The 25898-nt window shown below is 39.7% G+C and overlaps 1 protein-coding gene across 1 annotated transcript in view; it reads left to right on the top strand.

Moving 5' to 3' along the window:
- RIT2 (Ras like without CAAX 2) overlaps nucleotides 1-18369 on the top strand; it is a 181000-nt gene extending 162631 nt beyond the window's left edge. The window contains exon 5 of the mRNA XM_026090665.1: nucleotides 18142-18369. Within this exon, the coding sequence (XP_025946450.1) occupies nucleotides 18142-18369 (228 nt within the window). The remainder of the gene's footprint in view (nucleotides 1-18141) is intronic.
- The last annotated feature ends 7529 nt before the right edge of the window (nucleotides 18370-25898 follow it).

Here is a 25898-nt window from a genome sequence, read left to right as displayed (position 1 = left end):
CACATATTATGAGACTATACCATAGAGCATGTTGATATAACACTTATTTGATATCGGCAGAAAGCTGTGAGCTAAAAAGGAGACACAGTATATAGCTTTTTAGATGTGGTATACAGAAGTATTATAGAATAAAAGAGTTACAAATTTACTCACAAATTCTTGTTGTCTTTTCCGTCACATCCTGTGCATCCTTAAATATACAGTTCTTTTTAAGTTCTTTTTAACTTAAAAAAATGTTTTACCATTCATGTGTSTCATCTCTTAAAAAAAGCAAAATAAAGCCTAGTAGTGGCCCAATTAAGGCTGATACTGTGACATAACATAGACAAATAATATCCTTAAATGACTTAAATAATAACTGTTGGATTTATGTGTTGTTTTGTTCAGCCGTTTCTTATTTCACCTGTTGTATAATGGAATTCAGCATACTCTCTTGAGAATAACATTACAACTGTGTTGCCACAGGCAAGCAAACAAGGTACAGATGCTTAAGGGAGATAAAAAATAAATGCTAATATTTTACTGATGTTAAAAAAAAAAAAAGTCAGGGCAGGAGCTGTGTTCAGTGCTTTTTCTGTGTTAGAAGAGTAGTTCTCCTATATATGGGACAGTTACAGTTTTAAACACAGATTTTATTTTTGCGTGTTTTAGTGTTGGGGAATGTGACAAAGTAGTTTCTGACAGCTTGCCCCGAGCGTATATCTGATCTTTCCAACTGCTGCCTCTACGGTTCACTGAGAGGAGATCAGAAGGTCTGAGGTTGGCAGGTGGCAATGCAAAGCAAACAAACGAAAGGGTTGTCTTTCACAGCTTTTTTTTTTTTTTGCTTTTTTTCTTTTTTTTTTTTTTTGCTTTTTTGCTTTTTTTTCCTCCTTATCTCTGGCTTCCAACAGTTTGGCCTGTACAAATCCCCATCTGCTCTCTCCCCGTCTCCAAAAAATGGCACTTAGAAGCAAGTCTGTGCAGCTAATTCATATAGAAACCTCAAGGYGCTGGATTATTAGAATTATAACTGYGCCACCTCCCAGCRCAGGYCATGAACCGGGGCCCCCCCATCGTGCTAGGAGCTGCACAAAAGACCATTCGCCGAGTGGGGTGCCTGGAGAAGCACAGCTTCATGGCTCATTTCCATGGAGCGTTTAGTGTCTGTCAACTCGGTATTTTCAAACAGAACGGAGCGCCACCGGACTGCTTTCAATTCATTGTGCTCGTGAAGTCATAATCGCACATTAATAAAAATAGGAACAATCATCCAGCGTTTCATAAATCAGCCTTTTTTTCCACTGTATTCTGTATAACCATAACAGATGGGTTAGCTGAGATGGGCCAACAGAGATGTGTGATTTACTGGCAAAAAAATTGTGACAGCTGGATTGCACACACATCCACACACACACATGCYTAAATTTAAATAACACTTCAGAAAGGAAGAGTTTGATTCGGACCTCACTAGTTGGAACTGGATCTACCCCCTAACAAATTTTACATATTACCCTTCTGTTTGCTGATCTTTACCATCTTCATTAATGACCTACGCATAAAAATGCAGGAGTGTACTAACAAAATTTGCTGATAACACAAAGTGGGAGCATTTTCTATCCAGAAGAGACAGGATTATTGTAGAGGAAAAGCTGCATGACCCAGAGGAGTGATTGAAGTGGAATTAAATGTAATTGTAAAAAGTGCAAGGCCATGCCCTTAAGGACTAACAGCAAGACTGTTTGCTGTAACACATCAGCTGGAAGGCAGGAAGGAAAGTCTTGAATATATCCACCACTTACAGGGTGATTATAAACCATGGAGTTAGTGCAGTTTTCCCCAAGGAAATGTCATTTCAAGAGGTATTTGGAGTGATATATGCAAGAGAGACGTGGAAGCATCAAAGGCATTATAAAAGATACAGGTGAAATCTCAACTAAGATTAGTTGTGGTTACTTATGCATGACGATGACAAACTCAGATTGGAAGAGGTGCTGATAATGTGTGTCAGGATAGTCCTACCACAGGAGATTAATAAGAGCTTCTTTTCTTTAGCCTAGGTAAATGAAAGCAAAGTGATAAAAGCACTGTATATATATCGATAAGAGGCAAAGGGATATAAAGAATTGTGGGGAAGACTGATTTAACATAAAGAATAGTGAGAGGGTAACGTCAAATGGGTATTAACTGACAAAGATGACATTTTTTCTGGAAGTTAGGAGATGGTTCCCAGTTGTCACAGTGCAGAGGTTCCAGGACAAACTTTTAGTAGGAATGAAGTGGGGCACAAGCTTCTCATCTCTTCTGTTTTTGAATGGAGCTACCTAATATGTTTGCCAGAAAAACTGAAGTACTGAAATGATGACAAGGATCTCTTAAAGATCTGTGTCATTCTTGTGAACATCCTCCACAGGTGCTAGGGTATCTATTTCTCTAGAGTGTGTGAATAATTAATTTCATTAAGTTAAAATCAAAGCAATTGCTCCTAATCAACTTAACTTGAAATTTGCAGCTTCCGATTTAGATCCGAAGAACAGACTGTATAGCTTAAAGCTTTTCCATGTTTTTTTTCAGTTATATCAGTTGATTTGACAGATAAAGTATTGCATCTTCATTGTTTTCTGGATTATATTAATGAGTGTTAAAATAAAATTCTAAATACAGTTTTTCATAAGTCCATGACCACCAGTCCTAATCAGTCAAAAAAATGAATCAAGTTCTATGAATAGGATTACCTCTAAAATCCTGAGGTTGTTATCTTCAGTAATTAATTTTTCTTCTTTATTTTTATTCATCTTGTACTTTGTTTTGTCTTCGGATTTTTTTTAGGCTTTGGAATAAACTTCTATAACATCTGAACTTTTAATTAGCAAAGAGGGAGAGAAGGAGGTAGAAGGAGATGCCATATTTGGCATATTTCACTTGACTCTTTGCGCTGGGGAACAAAAATAGTGATAAATTGCACAAAGTTAATGTTTTAAGTGTGGCTGCATGCCATTCTAGTTGCAACTCTTCAAACCTATTCATTTGCGCATGCGAAGAGCCGGGACGCTTAAGCAGAGGGAATGTCGCTGTGACGTGTGCCTCATATTCTCCTGTTAATGCACTCAACCTGCTAACGCCCAGCTCAGCTCACTTCTGGTTTGGTTGTTCCCAAGCAAGTTGAAAGGGCAGAGATCATTACATAAGACAAGAAAACTATTACAACTGACGGGCAAAGTTAAACGTTTGTATTGTCTGTGAGCAACCCTATTGATTTCACAGGACTACATGACTTACGAATGCACAGAACACTAGTAACAGAACAGAAAGTGAGGCAACATCAGACACTTAATCCCTAGAAGACTAAAGAAATTGAAAACTGTTAAATCCTAGTGTGGATGAGCTATAGCGTAATTTTCATTTAAGGTATTTACTCATCCCGTAGGTACAGCTTTTCTGCAGCCTGCAGTGTGCCCCACCATCAGATTACGGAGTGCAAAGTTCAGCATATGTTCCAGAATGAAAGCAATATTGAATACTGGATATAGATCAAAACAGTTTATCTTTCACTAGAGACATCAAAGAAATGAAACCATTGCTGTAAATGTCAAATCTACGTAGGAAAGCAATAGCAAACCACCTTTTTCATACATAGGTTTCTGTGTCCAGAGCTGCCTATGAAAGGTACTGTCATTCTGGATTAAAAACAAATATGCTTTTGGATCATTTTAAGCCATCTGTGGTCTAAGCTGTTCCCTTCCTTCACTGACTCCCTCCGTCTTTATTTTTTATTTTGTATACTCAGACATACCACCTGTTCAGAGATGGATGACTGCTTGTTACCAAACTGTTTCTTTAGAGCCTGAACTGAGACGTAATAGGAATGTTTCTATTTACCGCAGTAATTTTGGCTTATTTGTTTAACCTTGCCCATATGGCAAGAGAATTGAATACTTCTACTGTCTTTTTTGTTGTCTCGGGCCATGAGGTTATGTTTTGCCCTCCTTGAAAACATGTGGTCTACCTTGGTTTTGTTTTTTGTTTTTTTAATAAAATATCAATTGGGACAAGAAAAAAGATTGGAAGTATCTAATCAATCTATTAAAAAATAAAAGATTAATAACAAAAGAAAAAAACAAAGCAGAAATCCACCAGGTGGAAAATTTAAATTGTTACCCAAAATCTATAACTATCAAAAACTTCCATTCCCACTGGTAATTTTTGTCTTTATGTAGATGGGATAGGGCAATCTCTTGTTATGTTTATCTCAACTCAGCTATTACATCTGCATGTAACTATTCCTTGAGCARCCTTGAATGACAGCTTCAGTGAGGCTGAGGTGGCAGGGGGCTCAGAGAGTGGGTACACACTCAAGTTCCTGGATAGCACTGTACAGTCTATGATCATCTCTGTATTTTTAAATACCAATACTTGAGCTAGCTAGTTTAAAACTAAAACAATTATGTCCATATATGTTTTCAGTCCCAGTTTCCCTGCAAACATAGTTGATATATTTATTAAGCAAATCCTCCTGGAAGCCACATGCAGGCACACGAAGGACAAGGAGGTGCCTGGAAAAAGCTAGCAAGGGCATATCATGCCTGACCAAACTGATTGCCTCCTCTGAGGAGATGACAAACTCCGTGGATGAGTGGAGCGAAGTGGATACACTTTACCGTAACAGGGTTTTCAACATGGTCTCTCATAGGATCCTTCTAGCCAAACAAACAGATGAGATGTGGTTTGGATAGGTGGACTACAAGGTGGGCCACCAGGCTCAGAAGGTTGCAGTGAGCAGCATAGACTGCAACTGGCAGCAAATTACTAGTAGCATTTCCCCAGGGTTGATACTGAGGCAACATTGTTAATATCTTTATTAACAACCTGCTCGGTGGGGCAGACAGTACCCTCATCAAGTTCATGAATGGTACCAAACTGAGCAGTGTGGTTGGTACACTGGAAGGTAGTGTATACACCCAGGGGACATTGTTTGGCTGGAGAAATGTTCTACCAGGAACATCATGAAGTTTAACAAAAGTAAATAATAAATCTGCACCTAGGAAAGATAACTTCATGCAACAGTACCAGTAGGGCACTACTGGAGAGAAAGCAGCTTTGCAGAAAAGGACCAGGGTAGACAAGTTGACCATGTGCCAGCAATGCGCCCTTGCAGTGAAGAAGGCCAACTGCACCCAGACTGTGTTAGTAAGAGTGTAGCCAGCAGGTCCAGGGAAGTGATCCTTCCCTTTTATTCAGCACTTGTGAGACCACATCTGGGGTACTCTGTCTGTGTAGGGCTCCCAAGTACAAGAAATACCTTGACGTACTGGAGTGAATCTCCAGTAGACAGCAGAAGTCTACCAAGTTGGTCTGAGAGCTGGAGCACAAAACATACAAGGAGGGATTGAAAAAGCTGGGGTTTTTCAATCAGAAGAAAGGGGATCTTGCTGTCTTCAACCACCTAATAGGCAGAGTGAAGACAGAGCCAGATTCGTCTGAGATGCACAATGAAGGGGTGAGACACAAAAGATATAAGCTGCAACACAGGAAAATCTGATTTCATACGAGGAACATTTCACCATGAGGGTGGTCAAACACTGGAACAGCGGCTGAGAGAGGCTGTGGGATTTCCATCCTTGGGAGATGTCCAAAACATGACTGAACATGACTGGTCGAGGCTCTGAGCAATCTGGTCTAGCTGGACCTGCTTTGAGCAGGAGTTTAGACTGGATGACATCTAGAGGTCTCTTCCAACCAAATTATACTATGATTCTCTGATTTCTCTACAGAATTTTTTTTTTAACAGTATATGCGGTGTTAACCACAGTAACTGTCTCTTCTGTGTGAAATGGGATTCACATTATTTTCTCTCTGGGCTTGACTCACAGATATCATACCTGTCCTCTTATGAGTATTCCTTACATCGAGTATAACAAAACTTTACCACAGGCAATTGGCACTTTCTAAACATTTCATGGCATTTAGTAACACCCATTTTATTTCTAAGRGTAAAAAAATAATGGGGCGATACCATGTCCTGCATTGCTAGTGACAGCAACTGTTAAGGCTTCAAGCAGTTACTGTTTTTTTACCAGCTGTTGCTTGAGTGCCAGYGATTTTATTCCCCTAAACCTAGACTTATTTACGTATTTTGAAAAAATAGCCATTAGGAAACTGTAAGCGAACTTCCTCAGTGAAGTCAAATGACATATTGRGTGCCTGTGTTGTGCTGTTATACCTATATGGTTGAGTAAAGATGTTACATTTTCACTCTGCCTGTAGTCTGAACCATAATTATGCTCATCCAGGCGTGCATGGTGATCTCTAACAGTTCTACATTTACCTAGCAGCTGCCCTGACTATCAGTGATTAGATATTGTTAATGTTCATCAGCCAGACTAGGTCACTCCTGAAAAGCTTTATCTTTCTTTCTCCCCCACTCCCAGAATAATTTACGTGTCAGTTATTTCCCCTTTAGTATTATTTGTGTATTAATCGTAAATTGTTACGTGTTTTCTGTCCTTTATTTTCCATCTTTTCTGTCTGGGAGGAAAGAGAAGCAGCAGTTTACCTGGCTTGCTGTACTCCACGTTATGACCCATCGCTTTTCCTCTCGGATTTTCTGCAAAGTCCCCAGAAGAGGCAGGAGGGCACTCTGGCTTGCGGCGTCTGCAGTACACGCGCTCTCTTTTCAGTGCTTTTCAATGCCTTCTCCAGAGTCTGGCCAGACTTCAGGTTTGAACTAGCCAGCTGACTAAAACACAGGAAATAAATAAATGTCAGAAAACAGCTGTAATCCGCAGAGGAGCTGATGCTGAATGCCGCCTGATATCAAAGGGACTTTTTAGAGCAGTGTTCTGTCAGCATCCACAGCCAAATTTCACTGTAAGGCCAACCTTTTCTGCCAGGTTTATTGGAGAGGCTTGGGCTGATCCCAGCAGCATTTGTAAGCGAAAGCATGTGTGCGTGTATATGCATGTTCACACACGCCTCTAGGTAAATTGTGCTACATCTCTGTCAGCGGAGGAATAAAAAGCCTGTTACGCTGGATAAGAATATGAGTTCATCAGCTGTGACTGTGATTAGGGCTCCCAGGGTGTATTAATAGAGTGTCTTTTATACATAGATATACATAAAAATATGTGCATAACTGGATGGATGCATCGTGGATTGAGGTTAAACAGACACTTCTAGCATGGACTTTCTGCCATTCTGGTTTTTAAGAGTCTATTTCTCATTATACTCCCAAGCTAGCGTAATACAGGTGTAATCTGTGCTTCCTCCCCAGCACTGTCCTTCCATCTTCGCTTTTCTATTCTCTCTTCTTGTCCCTCCACTGTTTCCTTTTCTCTGTGGCAATAAACATGAACTACTTGGGCTAGCAGCCCAGCTGACCCTTTAGGTTTCTTAGTCCAAAATTAAGATTCTGGGGAAAAAAAGCCGATTAATCCTAGACGGGTAAAGTCTCTCAGATATCTTGGGGATGTACTCAAGAAAGTATTCAACAAAGTTAAGATTCTGCCAGCTGCCACACACACACACGCTTAGAAGTGTTTGGACTTCCAAATACAAATCGAAGCACAGAGGCAGCAAATACAGAAGGGATATCCAAAAACCCTGCCTGCTGAATGGGGAGCTTGCCAATAGGACAAGCTAACCACGGATAAATGAACAAGTTACCACGGTAACTGTCCAAGTGCATGTTCTTAGCCTGCAGTAAAAGTGAGGTAATTTGAGTTGGGTTAGCAGCCAGTATGAGTGCTTGTTATGTCTAATTAGTTAAACGCATTCTTACAGCTCTTCCTACCCACTGGCCATTTAAGATTTTTTAATTATTTTCTTCCTTCAGCACATTGATTTCTCATTGTTGTCCACTTCATATGCAGTTCTTCAGACTCAGTATTTTATTATGCATCTTCCATGCTGGCAGATCACATCTTCCTGGGACCATGAGTGGAGCTAAGTAGATGCTCTTTATGCAGCTGTCATGTCCATTTTAAGGTTCCTGTGTCATGAGACACTTTTTCAGTGTTCCTGTGACCAACAAAAGACGCTTTGCTCACCCATGAGCTCTCTTTTCAGCATATAAAAAAGGAACTAAGTAGCAGCACATGAATTTTCTCCAGTCAATTCATATTCTGCAAAAGTGTAATATTCTGCCTGTACTGATACTGACAGGGGGAAGATCAATTCCATTAGTTTAATAAAGATACTGTACAAGTGTTCTCCTTAATAAGATGGTCTGACAAGCCTTCCCAATAAACTCCAAAATTACTGAAACCTCAAAATTAAATTACACATTTCAGGAAAAGACAACAACAACAACAACAAAACTTGTTTCCTGAAACAACCTCCTCCTATCATTGCACTGAGCAACTTTCACTTTGAAAAGCAACCCAAGTAGTCGGTGGAAAGATGAAACATTGCTCTGGAACTAGTGCATGATGGCAGTTTGATACCTCATACATTTGCAATGCTTTCTGACTTCAGCAAATGACTTCTAAAAAAAAAAAAAGAAAAGGTTATTCCATTGCAGTCCAAATCTCTGTAAATCCATTATAAATTCCTTTCCTGTCTCCTTTCTGTAGAAGACCCACTTCAGCAGACTAGACAGAATCCCCAAATCACAACAGATGAGAATTGCATGGAGGTGGAGGGGGAAGGGAGAGATTTGTTGTGAATTTCTTTTCATTGCCAGGAACTTAGCATAATGTTCTCTGTCTGCTTGGAAGCTGTGGCTGGGAGTATGTTTAGACATGAAAACTGTACACCAGAATATATGTGTATTGCACTCCACACAGTGCGAAGCAATATGTGGTGTCAGGACACACAACGCTATCTGCTGCATTTGGAACAGATATCTCTGTGACCCTTTTAGTCCAGTGTTGGAAACCACATTCAACAAGATATTTAAGCATAAAGGGAACTTTCGGCACTTAGGTAGTTCCACTCGTCTAATAATATGTCTTAAAATGACACATTTAACTGAGCACACGGTTTGGATATGTTAGTTCAAAAGATTATACAAATTCAAGGGTGTGAATCACTAATATTTTTCTTTGTTTGTTTCTTTTTCATTTACATTTCTCCTTTGTGATTGTATGCACAAACACACCCAAATAGAGATACAGCTGCCTCTGCCTTTCCCTCATTTTCTGTTTGGCTCTCCAGACTTTGCTCTCATCTCCTTCGAGTTTTGAGAGCCACATTCCCCGATCTTCAGTAGACAATGCTGAAAACAGCGTGCTACAACCAGCACCCTGCCCTGCCTTCCTCATTGGCTTCTGCTCTGTTTTCTTACCTTGCCTTGTCATTGGAGCGCTCTGAACAAAACGTTGCTGCTGGAGGCAGTACTTATCCTGTCTTCAGAGTAGTACTAATATAATGACAGAGCGATTTTTATAGGAAATTATGTTTTTATAGAGATTTATTCAGTACTCAGTCTGCTTAGCATCTCCATCATAATCAAGAGCTGAATTCAAGTGACTAGTGAAACCTGAATATCTAACACATAAATGAAAATGGCCTATGTAGTCTATAGGCAGATAAAAATATTGGGAGCTGGCTATACTTTGTGCCCCCAAAGCAGTAGACATCACTTTCAGTGTTATAATAAGTAAGAGTTCAACACTTCTAACTTAGCATTTACTTAAAAAAAAGCCTGAAAAGTCTAAATAAGCAACATTTGCAGCTTCCTTTACGTGAAAATCTTTTGATAACCATCTGTTCTTAGCAGATGATAATTAAGAAATTCTTTGTTGATGAGAAAAATTTGAAACAATTTTCCTCTCTTGTGAACTTAAAACCACAGTTAATTCCTTGATTTTTTTTCCCTACAGAAAGCACAGGTCTTCTCTTGTGAATGTTCACAACCTGAACTGATGTAGAAATGTCCTCTTTTTGCAACCATCTTATGACCATCTCTATCTTCTGCTGAGCGTTGCAATCAGAGTACCTTTAAAGATGATGGACAATTTAGAAAATTGTCAGATCTTTGAAAAACTGCTTTGAGCAATTGACCCTTACTTGTTCATCTTGAAGACTGATGCTAAAGATTTAACACTCAGAGATTCTCTTCAAATTAGACCCAGAGCAATGTCTGACTGATGCAAGATCATGTGGCTTTGAGTATCCAATTCAGTCGTGTCCTCAGGCCATTTCTAGAAACATTTCCTGGTATAAAGTTATCTCATCTCACTCATCAATCTTGCCTTTCACAAGATAAAGCCAAAAGAATACAGTCTGTAGTAGAGAAGAACAACTTTAGAGCCTAACCTGCAGTAGCACCCTGACTCATTAGTGATATTTACATGCAATAAGAGGCTGTTCTAATTATTTAACATTAAATCTGTGAAATAAGGAAGTAACATTATTAGAAGGTGCAAACACTAGACCTGGGAGCTTCATGTGTTTTGCTTGTTTCATGCCTGTCTAGGTAACCACATGGAGAATTTTTCTCTTTACTCAAAAGAACATTAGCAAGAATGTTGCAACAAAGCAAGAACTAAATTACCTGTAGGCAGAACTCCCACATTACAATGACTTTGTGGATCCAAAATGTGGAAAAACAGGCCAAAAGGGAGGGAATGGATTTCTTGTAGGCAGAAATCTACCTTCCATTTATGCATCATTTGTGCTGGGCCATAAAAGAATCTCCATCCCAAAACATACATTAACAATTTCAAGAAATAACGCAAGTGAGAATCAACATAGGATCTAGAAAATTTTTTTACGACAAAGTGTGAGAGAGATTCATATAATGAAATAGCTAATAGTAGCTTAAAGTCTTTATATAAGAACATTAACAATGACCATAACAGGTCAGAAAAAATGTCAGTCTGATCTAACAGTGGCCAATAAGGAAAAGTATAAGAACAAACGATCACTGATGTTTCATCAGATTATTTTCCCAGCCCTCAGCAATTTGCAGTTCATTTGGATCAAATGAAACTATGGTTATTCCTGGTTCAGAACAGGAAGTCTAAACTTAGTGTTTCATGTCCCAACTTAGTGACTAACCAGGTGGGATGCAGATAATTTGTGATAGATGAGTCTCTCTGGTTTTGACTAGAAATTTAATTTTTGTTGAGACTATTATACAGTTTTCCTTAAAAAAATGTGCAAACTAGTTTTACAATCCACACTCTCCATCCTCCATCTCCTAAAAATAAGTCCCAAAGCATATTGCAGAACTCCCAGACAATCCTATTATTTTCTGCACTACTAAAGCTGAGTTTTCCAGATGGATTCATTCCTGTTCATATGCAGAGGCCAGTTAAAGAAAGAGAAGGGAAGGAATATCTGAGCAGAAGCACTGCCAGAGGTTAGAACAGCTGAGGGCATGAGACGCATCGGTGTTGKGCCCTGTGCCACTTGGATGCCATCTGGATGTCCGTCAGGGCATAAGTTCACACAGCAAGACCACATCTTCTCCTTGGTTCAGTCTGCTAGTCCTCCCTACCCTCAAACTTCCACTTCACCTGGGGATCCAGTGGTTAATGGTCATTCGTGCTATATCCCGTTCTGACCACTAATAATTCTGAAGTGTGAAATCAGTAAAAAGGATCACAGAGTGGCAAGGTAGGAAGGCAAACATGGGCAGTCTTATGAGACACCATCTTTCATGTAACTCTGGGGAGGGAGGAGGAGGAACTGGACTAATTGCAATACACTCACAATAATGATTAATTGTATGGCAGCTTTTATCTCATCTAGCCTTGTAATCTAGAAAATCAGCAAAGCTGAGCATGCAGCATTGCCTGCCATGAAGTCAGAGTGAGGTTTGCTCAACTAATTATTTCTGAAGACTTCCAAATGGATTTAAGAGTAATGGTGTTGACATGAAATTCTCCTCTCACATTTCTGCAGCAGGTTACTCATTTACTGCTCAGACTGTTGAAAAGAGGTGTCTACTTCCCCAAGGACTGAGAAAAAATGATGTGCACGTGTTTTGTTGAGGGAAAGATGCTGTTTTTTTGTCAGGTAAAACTAGTTGTGAATTCTAGTGGAACTTTGSCCAAAAGAAATTGGCAATTGCAGTTTATACATTTGTGAATTTGATCATATGTAAAGGTTAAAATGCTTAATTTTTACATTTGCAGAAGAAGTTTCAACATAATATTTTCAAACAATAATTCACTTTGAAATGAAATTAAAAATCCTGACACAAAATAGAATGCTTGGGTTGAGGGAATGAAAACTGGAGTATTTAACCAATCCCCAGTATTTTTGTTTTACTTTAGTAATATGCATTTTTTAGATCTGAAACATAGTCATATTGAATGTTTGGCCACAAAGAGGAAATACTGGTTACTCACAAAGCCTAATCTTCAACATTTCGTTCAGCCTGAATTGATTTCCACTTGATCTTTTTTTTCCCCTACTTTCAGGAATGTCATTGTTCAGTGGCAAGGATATGATAGACAGTTTATAAATGTAAATATCTGAAAAAAAGAGCAGAAGGGCAAAAGGGCTTGGAGCATTTTTTCCTTTTTCAGAAAATATTCCATGACAAATATTATGTGAACAAATAACAACAGTGCTGCTTGTCTTGAGAAGACAGAAAGATTGATTTTTCTTTTCTATCTGGTTCTACTCAGGTTTTCAAACCCCAGCTACTGCTGGAATATCCAAGTATTTCAGCTTTGACCTGAACAATAGTATTTCACACTTGGAAAGACCCCTAAACCAGCCTGTACAAAGTCTCTGCCACCATGTCTGTTGAYGCAACACTTGTTTGAGGAAAAAATAAACAACTGTCAGAAATGACACAGGTATAATAGATGTGCTTTGGGGTTAGTGGATTGGGCTGAATGTTTCTTAAAACAGGAATCAAATACCTACAGTCAAAGTGCTTGACTCGAGGAAAGGAAAGTGGCAACATAGGAAAGTTCAGCTCAAGCTCCACTAGACCCARTCCTACCTATCAAACTACAGAGCTTTTCCCCGTTCAGATCACTGGGTAGGTCAGGGACCACCTATATTTTCCTGGTGCCTTAGACAGTGAGGAACTAAGACTAGTAAAAATTGATCAATCCTGATTGTTGCTCACCAGTACTGAGAAACCTTGCAGGTGCTAGGTGGGGGTGCCTTAGGCATAAACTCAGAGCTGAAATTAATAACAAATTGTCATGCGTGTCAGAGAGGCAGTACCCAATTTTTGCTCCCTTTCATAGTACAGGGTGAGGTTCACTTTCTAGAACTATCAGATTATTTTTCTCTTTCTCCCTTGCAAATTTTCTCTTATTGCAGACCCAGGATATTGTCAATACCTTTGATCTCTCGAGCTCTTTTCCTGTGGCCTGTTACCAGTTTTGAGCTTCTATACCAAAAAGCTTATTATGTTTGTTCCAATATGCTAAAGAAATGCATTGTGATGGGAATGGACATGGACTTTTGTATGGATTCTTCTGGAATTTCTGCCTGTCTCTGATACATAACCTGCTATTCAGCTGCTTGTTTTCCAGAATGGGGGCCTGCTGGGATACAGAACAATTCTCATATGGCTCCGACATCCAGAGGTGAAGGGAGGGGACAGGGATCTTTCTTAAACATCATTCAGAGTACTCATGGCTTCTCGTACTCCCCTTTTAGTTGCTATGGTACAAATGGGGCCTGTTGAGGTTACTTCCCTCCCTATGTTTATAAAAAGTTCCTAAATCTTTTACAGCTCATATAAATTATTGCCCATCAGAAATACTGTCTATGCAGCACTTGATCAAAATCCACTGGAATTCCTCCTATTAGCCTCAATGAGATTAGACGAGCACTGTGTTGAGTGACTTGTATCCCGTCCTGTCTCTGATTTGTGAGCAAGACCCTATGTCTCCCAGAGCAACCATTCTCAGAAAGAAGCTTTTAGGTCTTAAATTACCACTCTGTGTCCATCGCAAAGCAAATGAGGGCTGCCAGGACAGAACTCTATGTAACTAATATGGAGGTGAATCCTTGCRACCATTAGTACTCCACCTGCAGTCTCTAGACCTCTCCATGGCGACCTGGAGCTCCTCATCACTGGTGGACAGCTGCAAAAGCCATGTCAGGCAGACAGCACTCATTCCCAGTGTTGCAGGGTGAGATGCACACATGGAAAAGCATCGCTTTCCTGCATGATGACCAGCACTGGCTCACCCAAGGTGATTCTGCTGATTCTGCTAATACAGGCTCTCTGAATGAAATCTACTTTAAGATGCTTCTGCTGCTGCCTTGACCAAAGGAGAGACAAAGCTAAACAGAAAATAGGCTGATCCTGATGGAGATTTTCCAGCTAATGACAGTCCAAGGGCACAGAKAGACTATTGATCTGTGTAGTTGCTTGTGCTTCTCTTCTCAGGTCCAGATATTTTTATGTTCTGCATATGGGGGCCAGTGATTGCCAGTGCCTACCCACCCAGTATCCAACCCCTGTGGCTTTGCGCTGTCCTTTTGGTTGTGCAGGAGCTGACCTTAGYGGGGAGCTGGCTGTCTTAAAGATGGCAGCTCATCCATCACTGCTTTCACAGGCTGTCAGCRTTGCAGTTAATCTCACTTGTAATTTTCCAAGGGAGGTTTGCAAAAGCCACAAACAGAATCTTAATGCTGTAAAATGCTGTTTGCAGCCAGTGAATACTTCCCRTCTTTATGAAGTTTTGCTTCATTCCAAAGCTGCATTCTCGCTGCTCTGAACTATCCAGAGATGAAAAAAAAATAAATTCAGCCTATGTTCCTATGTGCTATGCGCAGTTCAAATGCTATAACTGGTGTACCTTCCCTCTCAATTCRCACACACCAAACTGGACTCTCAGAACCATACACTTTGCAAAAACGATGTGAGAAGACTGTTCCTCCAGGGCTCGCAAGTCCTGCTCATGAGGCTCCACTGCCCACTTCACTGACRTGTCCTTCAGGGGATCTTGCTCTTCAGTTACATGGCGTTCTTCAAAGCTYTGCTTCTATAAGGCCTGATCCAAAGCCCCATAGGCTCCTGCAGTTTTCAAACGAAGGTTGCAWCAGACACAAAAAGCTTGTGCCATCCCTTTACTCTTCATCTTTCATCATCTTCACTACCCCAGCCTTCCTCCTTCATTCTCTTTTTAAGGTTTACCAGTGAARGAATGAGCTAAATTGGAATCAATATAACCAGAATTATACTTGGGGAAACAATGCCAGATTCAATCACAGGGGGTTACACTAAAGATGATATATAAAGCTATACTTCCCAGATATATATTCAATAGAATGACCTCACTCCCTGACCTCTCTGTCCGTGTCACGCTGACAGATCATATCTTTCTGTGGAAGCTGCAGTTTGTCAACAAGTGTCTGAGCTGTGCAGATCTGGGCTGGATTTCTATGATAGAGTTTCTCTTCTGGCAATAAGATGAGAACAACATAAATCCCTAGAATTATGTGGAACGTCAGTGACCTCATCAAGGGCTTTATCCCATGTTTCTAATTCCATAAGCATCTAGCTTCTTGGCCAAATTACAAACTGAAAGCAAAATGTGTATTTTTCCTCTAGACAGGTCTCTATACTTACAGTTTCTTCAGCAAACAGATTAAATGACTACACCTGCATCTTCAGTGGTGCTGGAAGCACTAGCTATAATTACGACAGCATTGCACTTCAGAAAAGCCTGTTTTCAGCCTTGAAGCTAAAAAACTTTGACTAAATGGCCTGAAATTGTTTGTGTCAGGYGTCCTCCTCATGCTGAATTACTTTGCTTTGTGAATTAACTATTTATATTAATGACTTTCATGTTGACTCCATAGTTTGGCAGGAAAATCTGGAAACACCTTTATAGAAAGCCAGCCAAATTTGGCTAAGTTAGAAGCCTTTGACACCAGCCTCATAGAGGATGGGAACAAGTTTTTCTGCACTACTTATTTCTCCTGAGAATGCTGCAGGTCTTWCAGCTTTTAGTAGCTGTCTTTCATTATGGAGCTTAGCATGTTTTCCCTGCAATTGTTCTTCCTTGCAGGTGGGAGAAAATGTAATTTTGATCCTTGAAAAGACAAGAAAGAGGAATAGAGGGACAAAGACTGGAAAACCACGGAGCAAAGGGAACGGCAATTTCTGATATCTGAGTAGTGCTGTGCTTGCACTCTGATTGTATTTGCAACCTTACCATCCTTTTAATATAAGGATGCTTCAATTTATGTGGATTTTTTTTTCTTTTAGGTAATGAATGTATAAAATCTTCACTGAAACTGCAGCTCTGCATAATGGTTTGCTCAGAACTGCAGTATCTTTAACAAAATAAAATAAAACAAAAAATCCTCCTTCAGCTAAAACAAGGTATAGCAACAGGAAAAAATGATTAAAAAGTCCAGAATAGACTAAAATAGTCTTCTATCCGGGCAATCAATTTCTCAGTGGTACCCAATAGACATATTGAATCACACATTTTGCTTACACAGCTGCCCAGAGAAAAACAAGGACCATATTGCTACCCATCTCCTTTTGCTAAAGGTTGGCAATTATAGCAGTTGGAAAACGATAACAATCTTTCATTGTGTCAGTGAGTATTATTCAGGTTGGCATACAACCTCAGTGCTTACCCTTACAATATTCTTAATTAAATTAAGATTAAAGCTGTAACGTAGAGGAATGATCCTACTAATGTTGCAAAGTTTGTGACTCAGTGCAAAGGTGCTGGGGCGAAATTCTGTGGTCTGTGTTATGTAGGTACATAGCAGGTGCGGACGTATTTCCAGGCTGGAACAGACTGATGTTCTGCTTCATCCAAAAACCTGTTTCCCACTGTGTCTGGCTTTACAGGTAGACACAAAAAATACAATAATGTGAGGTCATAATCTGATCATAGTGAACATTTTCTTCCTCATGGTAGGCACGACAGAGTTTGTTTATATCTTGAAACATTAGGGTTTATATCTCTAATAAATTTAAATGGCACACTGACTGCATGAAGCTAGGAATAAGAGCAAGATTAGTTTTGCAGTAGGCAGTATCAACTGAGACTTCTCACAACCKAAGATTTAGGTTGCTCTTGACAGGGACCTCACGCAGCTTTTTCATCTTATTATCCATATGGTTTGAATGTTACTTGAATAATCATGACATTCAAATACTAATAAAAACAAAGGCTGGAATTTCCAACTTTGAATTTGAATACACATCTTACATTTCATCCGTAGAGTTTTATATTCAAATATGAAGAAGAAAGCATATTCTACTGGCTGGGAAGCTAGCCTGAAATTTCGACGCTTATAGGGTTCACTCAGTGTTTTKCTGTAGACTTGCTACTTCTTATTGRGTGAGSTTCTGATGTGCAAAAAATCCCTGAAGTGGGAGGCAATCATTACTCTTTAGGATAAGCATCTAAACTCTATTTAAGCCACACGGTAATCAGCATACTGAGCACCCTTCTTAGGGTTAGCAGACTGATGGATCAACCACCAAGAGGTAGCAAATGAGGAAACTTTAGGAATAACATACCTGTTTCAAAATCTAGGCAAATTAAAGAGAGCTGCCTCAGTTCCCTCTAGATTCATAGTAATTCCTTCCTTTAAATTTCCTCAGAAAACAAGGAAACATTTCCTGGATGTTCTCTGAGAATAGTGAGTACATTAGGCCACTTAAGAAAGATGAGCTGAAAAACAAGTAGATTTTGGATCTTTGCGCAGCTCAGGCATGAGCTAAGCGATAGGATTACAGGCCTGTCAAGACCAAAACACTTCAAAGCCTACTCGGAAATTCATGTACCCGAAAAATCTTAMAGGCATGAAAGTTGCTATGTTTAAAGAGTCAAGTTGCTTACAGGATTAGGTGAATGGTAAATAGGGCTTTTCCAGGACCATAATTCTACTGAAGTCTTTTTGGCCATCAGTTCCAATCTATACAATAAAGGTATTAGCATTTCCAAACCTCATATCATTACTGCACTAAGGAAAGGAAATGCTTGGAAAATTCAGTGCATCAGAATTAGAGAGATACAGTCGAATGCATGAATACTGTCAGTGTACGTCTTTCAAGCATCTCTTGGATTCAGACTGATCTTTTCGCTCATGGATCTTGTCTATGTGGTATTGTTAGAATATCTGCCTGTTAAATTAAAGGCTGGTGACATGCCCCAAGAGTGGCACTCCAGTGGTAGCCAGAAAGTCAAATTACACATGCTGTAATGGTGCCCTGTTGGTTCAAGCATTAGCTGATATTTATGGACCTTTTTTCCCTTGCAGGTCTCGACTGAAGAAGGAATGAGTTTAGCCAGAGAATACTCCTGCTCCTTTTTTGAGACTTCAGCTGCCCTCCGCTTCTACATTGATGATGTCTTCCATGGACTAGTGAGGGAAATCCGAAGGAAAGAGTCCTCACTGCCCATGGCGGAGAAGAAGATGAAGAGGAAGGATAGTCTATGGCGGAAACTGAAAGGGTCGCTGAAGAAGAAAAGGGAAAGTACAACTTGATGGCATTTTCCTGTGAGCCACCCCTCAGGAGCTGACCATAGTAACCTGCAACAGTTCAAAAAGGCAGCATTGACAGCATCTTCCAGACCAGGTCCTGGAGTTCTTTTCCGTCAGCCCTCATGCAGAAATAGCTCCTTGAAGGCCCAATTCATGGTTGCCCTGTCGCTCCTCTGTATTATAAAGTTACTTAGCATACCCTCTCATCCCTTCTCTCCATATCTGAGTGGAGAAAATATTGTGTTTTCCCTGTAGTCCCTGGCTGGTCTTCAAATGCTAGGAGTTAAGCCAGCATCCAGGGCAGAAGCAGCTTTCACCAGCTCTAGAATAAGGGATGCACTTATTGCCTCCTCTCTGTCATGCATGGATCATTTCACCATCCCAGGAATGAATACTATTGATTTCACTGGAAATTTTGACAATTTAAGGACTTTAGAATTTGACTTTCAGCTTTGCATTCATATGTAGATTTAGGGTTAGACTGTGCTCAGCTGTTATATATATGTATGTGTGTGTGTGTGTGCGCACGTGAGAACTGGGCTCAGAGGGAACACCAGGGGCTCCCAATTTTGATCCTGTAGAGGCTCATCCTCATTGTCTGCTTTCCTTTAGCATGAAGGCTTGGCAAGGACAGCACAAGTCAAGCATTGCTAGCTGTCCGGAAGGGTGCAGGGCTATGGCTCTGTCTCCTCAGCTTATTACTTATCAGAACTGGCGAGCTACGGAGGTGCATTATCCTACGGACATCGGCCACATTCCCACTGCCCACTAAGGAGTGCACAAAGGCGTTGTCCATCTGATACCTCCCAGAGCTCCCGCTAGAACAGTGCAGCTCTGTCCCACCATGTAATAACATCTGCGATGTAGCAACCAGCCCTCTACTTACTACTGAATTGCATCAGGCCAGAAACCATTTCTTTCACAGTCCTTGACCATCCAAGTGAATCATTTTATCAATCAGTTGGACAGGTCTTTAAAAATTCCTTTTTAAAGATGGCATGAAGTAGAATATAGCCTCATTGACTTTTTTTTTTTAACAGACTTCTCCTTTTAATATTGACTTTATTTATAAATTTTACAATTAAAACATGCACACATTGTGTCAAAGAATAAAGATCATGACTTCCATGAAACTGTACTAGCAATCAGTGTCATTTGTGTTTCTCCTGAGGTTAAAACTGGCTTCATTAGAGAAATATATATGTTCCCTACTAAATTTTCTTCTTTTTTTTCACTTTTCTTCTAGGTATTTTGTAGGATTTGAACAATGAATTATATTTTGGAGAGCTGGGGGTGGGAGGAAGCCAATATATTTTGTTTTGTCAAGTATAAAAAAGGTACAGTTTTGTGAGGAATTCCAGCTCATTACAATCTGGTATTTTGTTCTSCATTTACCCCTCTTCCTCTCAAAAAAACTTCACTGAAATTTTTTGATTTGTCAAAAATTTTCCATCAAAACTACTACATTCCTGTATATGGTTAAATCATATGTGGCTGTATTTCTACTTTGGAAAGATTATTTCTGAGGAATACAAACACAAATAAGGATTTTTGGTGATTTTTTTGTTTGCTGCCTCCAACAGCTGAAGAGTATTTATACTATTATAATTACTATTATTATTTTACCTGTATTGCCACATAAATTTTAGGTCAAGTTTCCTACAGACAAAGAGATGTGCTTGCCCAAAGAGTTTAYGAGGTAAGTATCAGTGCAGAGACAACAGGAGGCTGCACTGAACAGATGGCAGCTACGAGACAGTAAATAAGAAGAGGAAACATCTGTGACTATCCCAATACTGCACACCGAATAGAGGGGAATGCAGGTGTCACTCCATGCATAAGAGACCATAGAAATAAGTAGCTTGAGAAACCTTGAGGGATGCTCATTGGTCTTTTTTCAGGCAGATGCCTAAACTTTAAGCCAGCTGAAAACCATTTAGTTTTAACTAGTATGTCATTTCACCTGCACTACTGAGCAGCTTATTATATCAACCCTGTGCTTTGTAGTTTTAGGGGTACCTTGCTTCTGGTCAGTTTGCAATGCAGGAAAAGTTGCAAAAGAGAGTGTAGATAGAGTCCAAAATTATGTCTTACGTGAATTAATAAATTAAACATGCCTTGGACTGTTACCTGACATTAAAGTCATCTAGCACAGAGCAACACCTCTCCACACTATTAARCTTTCTTACTCTGCAGAACAGGATTACCACAGACAAGCTACCTGTTGCAAATGGTCCTTGGAGTATGTCAAGTTCTGCACCATGCTCAGGAACTGTTTAGGAAAGTGCTAGCTGATATAGTCTAAAACCATGCTAGGGATCATCTTAGCAATTTAACAGTATAGGTGTTGAAGTTCCTGTGCTCAGGTACATCCCTTGGTACGTTTAAAATAGCAGTCAGACTTTTAGGTGTACTGTGCCCACTAAGTCTCCAGGTTCTGGCTATCTCCACAGCTAGCCCATACGTGCCAGGTATTTGGTAGTAGGTTAGGCACTTCAAAAAGAATGAGGCATCAGACCTTCTGAGGCACTTCTACATCACTGAGCTTCAGTCAGGATTTTCAGGCATCTGAATAGGTATAGGGCAGAAAGGCCTGGATTTATCTCACTCCATTTCAGTCATATGAAGCCTAAGTATGACATCTAGCCATTAAGAGCCCCTCTTTGGTCAATAAGGAGAAAGGGGTTCCTCTGGTTGGTGATTTGTCTCATCTAGATCGGGTACTATCTTAGCATGGGATGAATCACCCCCTGAAATGGCTGCCTCTTTTCAATGACTATATGTTGCTAATTAATGAGCAGCTTGGTTTCAGTCCTAATTTTTTGATGGCTAAGTTCAGGTGTGATAAATCTCATCATTAATGATTTGTCTACCTCATATCTGTGGCAGAGTAGAGAATGATGCTATAGATTGCTTGGCACTGAATCTTGTCTCTGAAACACCTACCATCCTTTATTTTTAAAATGGCAATGTCATTCTGATTTACCATCACGCAATTCCTCAATAATCTATAATACTTAACCTCAGTTAATTGAGCAGAGCTTATGGAGGTTATAGTCAGTGAGGATAACATAAGTCATACCTGAAAAAGAGGCTTGGTGCAGCTGCTTTACCTAATTAATCATTATGATTCCATCACAGGAGAAGGTTGTATTTAGCTGTCGAACCTAGCTGACAGAATTAAAAATCAGCAGCTCTGTGTCTAAAGACTTTTCCATCTCTGACTAGTCCCCCGTCTTTCCTAATCATGTCTGGAAAATTTCAAGAAGGAGGCAGATCATTTCACTTTGCTATGTTGCCTACAATACCATGAAGGTGGCAGCTATAACTTACTCCACTGTCTGACTGTGTTGCAGTTGGGCTATAATTCAGCTTCTTCTGTGAGTATAATTAAAGCCAACTAATAAATAAAACAAAATAATACCTCTTTGCAAATATATCCATGGTGTCTTTTGCAAATACATAATATATGGCAGTTAATTACCCTTCTTCTCAGTTTTGGCAGCTCACACGTTGTATCTGGCTGTGAAGCAATTGGGGAAAGCTGTAACTCAAGGTGGAATATTCACAGTATTTAAGTTTTCCTTTTTCACATGTTCTACATATAGGTCCTAGACCTTAAGCACAGAAACTTTCCATGTTCCCTTGCATTGTTAGTTCATGAACTATGGTCTATAACAGTCTGATGTCTTTACAAATGATCATAAATCATTTATTTACATGAAAAAATTTCTATTTGGAGAATGAGTTGTAAAAATGCATAGCTAGAACTCAAAGAGGGAATTTGCCTGATGTTTGTCACATGTTTCTATATAGCTCTCACTCTGATCCTTTCTTAGACATTTCACCCTTCCTTGGATCTTGGCAGACAGAACACAGACAAGAATCAAAAGATGGCCCTCTACAGAATTTAGTGTCCCACAGTGATGGATAACACTCTATGACTCTGCCAACACCTTCTCCCAAATTGAAAATAAAGAATTTTACAATCTCTGTGAATCAGGCTGTGATATCATTGTAAGCAAAACAGCTGACAGTGGGCCTTCTTGGCTCGTAGAGACAGCAAACAAAGGCACTTGCTGCAACCGCCTCAACAGGTGATGCTAAGAGGATGACCCCAATCTGTTAAAAATCAAACTAAAGACCACCAATTCATTTCATATAAGCCATTCAAAATTTACAGTCTGACATAGGAATTCACCATTTTTTGCCTGAATTTGTACTAGCAGTTGAGAGATGGATGTCTGTCATAGACAATTATGCTGATATAACGCAATCAAATATAGCCATATTTAGACATTCCCCCTAAGGGACTCTTATTTGTATACAACTGTGCATCATCCACACTACTCTTTGTTCATGACTCTGTGAAACATCCCTATAAATTAGCAGAGGAAAAGCAAAATTGCAGAATGTGGCTTTAATTCAGTATTAAAATCTCTGTTCTCATAAGATTAGACAGCATTTGAACAAAGCAGAATCTTAGACTGGTTCTGATCAATCTCTCATTTAGCACAGTTTCTAACGTGATCTGTCCCTTCAGATGTGGAACTCCTTAGGATGTCTGCTTGGTAAAGTGATTTGTAATGGGGATGGCATTGTCTCACAGATGCTGTGAAAGTCACCCCAAGAGGCATTGCCCTGAACCTCTAGGCTGATTTATAACTCCCTGATGCTCCTAGTTCTAAGCCTCCTCAATTTGAGCTCTCCAATTTTGTTACATCGCTCTGAATTATGAGGTTGTTTTGTGATGAGGACAAATGTCCACTTGAGAGCACCAAACTCATTTCATGATCTGAACTCTTCCCCCAAGAGGTAATAAAGACAAGAACATCCAAAGCCATTGCATCACCTACTGTATATCTTCTGTCAATAGATAATTAATGTGACAATGAGATTTTCCCATTCTAGCACTTTGTCATGCATCATATTTTTCACAGTGCTTTTAGCCTTACAACTGTTTCAACAACTGCATGACCAAGCTCAAAAGAAGCATTATTTTTCATGGTTGCAGTTGGAACAATATTCCAAGTAAAGAACAATATTAGGAGGGTAAAGCAAAGCAGGTCTTTTGTATTAATAATTAATTCATTACTTTAACTACTTTTGTATAAAAGAAAACAATATTGTTTTACCTGTATATTTTAATTATAATTAATAGAAGATAAAGGCACTCTATTTCAGGTCTATTAAATTCAGTGAACAAAAGTCTTATATTTCTCTGCTTCACTGCATTCTGCAAAGAAGATAATTTGGATTCCTTGTCCTGGAAAGAGTTATTAAGGACGGAGGTGGTAGGGAATGCCTAGTAGATTCAAGACTGTTTTTTTAAGTTATGGTTGTGTGAAGACTTTATTTGGTCCCCTTCAGCATTCCACCCTGGTTAAGATTCCTGGACAGTCTTTCGGTGTTTCTTCCATTAGTTTCTCTGCAACCCCAAAACACCAAGGCTGACCCCTCTCTCTTAAGTTCCATCCAGATAGACTCACCCTTTTCCCTTTTATTTCAGTTGTTCTACTGCATAACTCACAGCAGTGTAAACGATGGTCTCGGGTGCTTTTGGCATACTAAGAACACTGCATCTTCTCCTCTGTCATAAACTTTCCATTAATTTAATGTACTTACTAAGCAGAATGAGCAATATCACACAGATGTCACACACAATATCTTTTATGATAAAGTTTTGCAAAGTCACTCAGCTTTCTGAATAAGAAGCTGAGGGTTCCTGCAGACTGTCTTTGCCTCCAATTCTAGACACTGCTGACTAATCACAGATGCCTTTTTCTAGGACATTGAATGAGTAAGCTTGAACACTTAAGGTACTCAGCCAGTGTAAGTGGGCAGCTCTTCTGAAGGCAATGGAAAATCTTACAGTTGATTCACATCCATCTCCAGAAAAGAATTACACATTCACTCTCATGGTGATGAATATCCTTCAATCATATAGCAGAAACTGAGGTTTCTGTCCCTGAAAACTTTGCCTCATCCTCAGGATGATGAAATTTGGTTGATCTGTAAAGTGAAGGGAAAAGGTCAGAGAAATTACTACTGCAGTGAAGATGCCAGTTAGTTTGGGAACACATTTTAGTAACAAAATGATGGAGAACAGGGCACATAATGGGAAATTAAGCAGGAAGAAACAATACCAAAACTCAGTGAAGTCAATGGAAAGTTTGCATTTCCTTCACTGGAAAATACATCAGGTTTCTAATGAGAATCTGACTATGGAATAAGTTGTCCCTTCACTGAAGTGTCTTTGGATACTTATGAGAACAAATCTCTCTGTGGTGTCTGCCGACTCCCAGTGCTATGTATGCTTTAGAAACCGAAAGCAGCTGGTTTCAATTGAACAGTTGGTGAAAAAGTGGGATGCTCAGCTCTGTATTTTGGAAGGAGAGTAGCAAAACCTCATTTATATGCCTCATAACTAACATAAATGATGGAATGATAACTCCCTGCTGAAGATTTTAAATGGTACTTCAAATATGTGGCTTCATCTGGGAGAGCAGCTACCAGTTTGCAACCAGTGCATGCAGAACATTCGCTGCTGGCTTTTTCCCTCCCACTGTTCTCAGACCAGATGTTAATGAAAAATGTAGGAACCTGGTTTTTGCTCTCCTGTTTAGTTAATAAGGAGTTCACCAAATACTCCTAAGTCTTTATCTAGCAAAACTGGATGAGATCCAAGTTATCAGAGAATACAGCAGGGATGTCTTTAAGGAGGCAGATGTTCAAAGGAGTACTTTGAAGAGTTCTTCGACCTGTGCRGAGTTGATTATCATGATGTGGATGAAAGATGAGAAGAAAAATAGATGAAACCACAAAGCCTAGGAGAATATGCTATACCTGCCAACARTAAACTTCAGAAAGACTTAACTTATAGAAGCTGTAAAATATTGCCATGATAAAACATCTGAGCCAGGACAGACCTCCAGGGACTGCTGAGAAATTTGAGAACAGTCAGTACCACATCAGTTCTTTCACCTGATAGAGACTTTTCAATCCACTTGCCACTGACTGATAAAAGTCCTTATCARCAATCACAGTGATTCAAATGAACAGGAAAGGAAAAGACACAKTGTGATGCAAAARGGTCTTCATTTTTAATGGGTAAGCCGTTCTGGCCGGTTTGCAGACTGTTCACCTCATGTCAGATACTGTGAATCAAGAATAGATCTGAAGACCACTGTTAAAAACTCTCAGTATACTAAGGAAGTATATCAGTGTCAATAATTTCACTGATCCATTAATGTCTGTGATGATCTTCAGCCTGACATTAATGCATACTGTCCTCCCTGAGCAACATCTTCCAGATACCATACATAAACTGCAGCCTGATACTCATTCATTGCCATATGCTTCACCAATAAAGCTGTGCTGATACTGACTGTTAAGCTGCAGGCTCTGCCTTAGCAAGCCTGCTGTTGGGCCCATGGCTAGCAGTGTGTCTCACTTTAGAGGCAGAAGCAAACAGAAATGGAGCCTGGACRAGAAATTCCCCTGGTTTCATCCATCCCTAGGAGACAGGTTAT

This window comes from Apteryx rowi, unplaced genomic scaffold (assembly GCF_003343035.1).
Source record: "Apteryx rowi isolate R43461 unplaced genomic scaffold, aptRow1 scaffold_87, whole genome shotgun sequence".
In the NCBI taxonomy this organism is placed as follows: Eukaryota; Metazoa; Chordata; class Aves; order Apterygiformes; family Apterygidae; genus Apteryx; species Apteryx rowi.
Note: the sequence above shows the minus strand (reverse complement) of the source record. Positions and strands in the feature narration are given on the sequence as shown.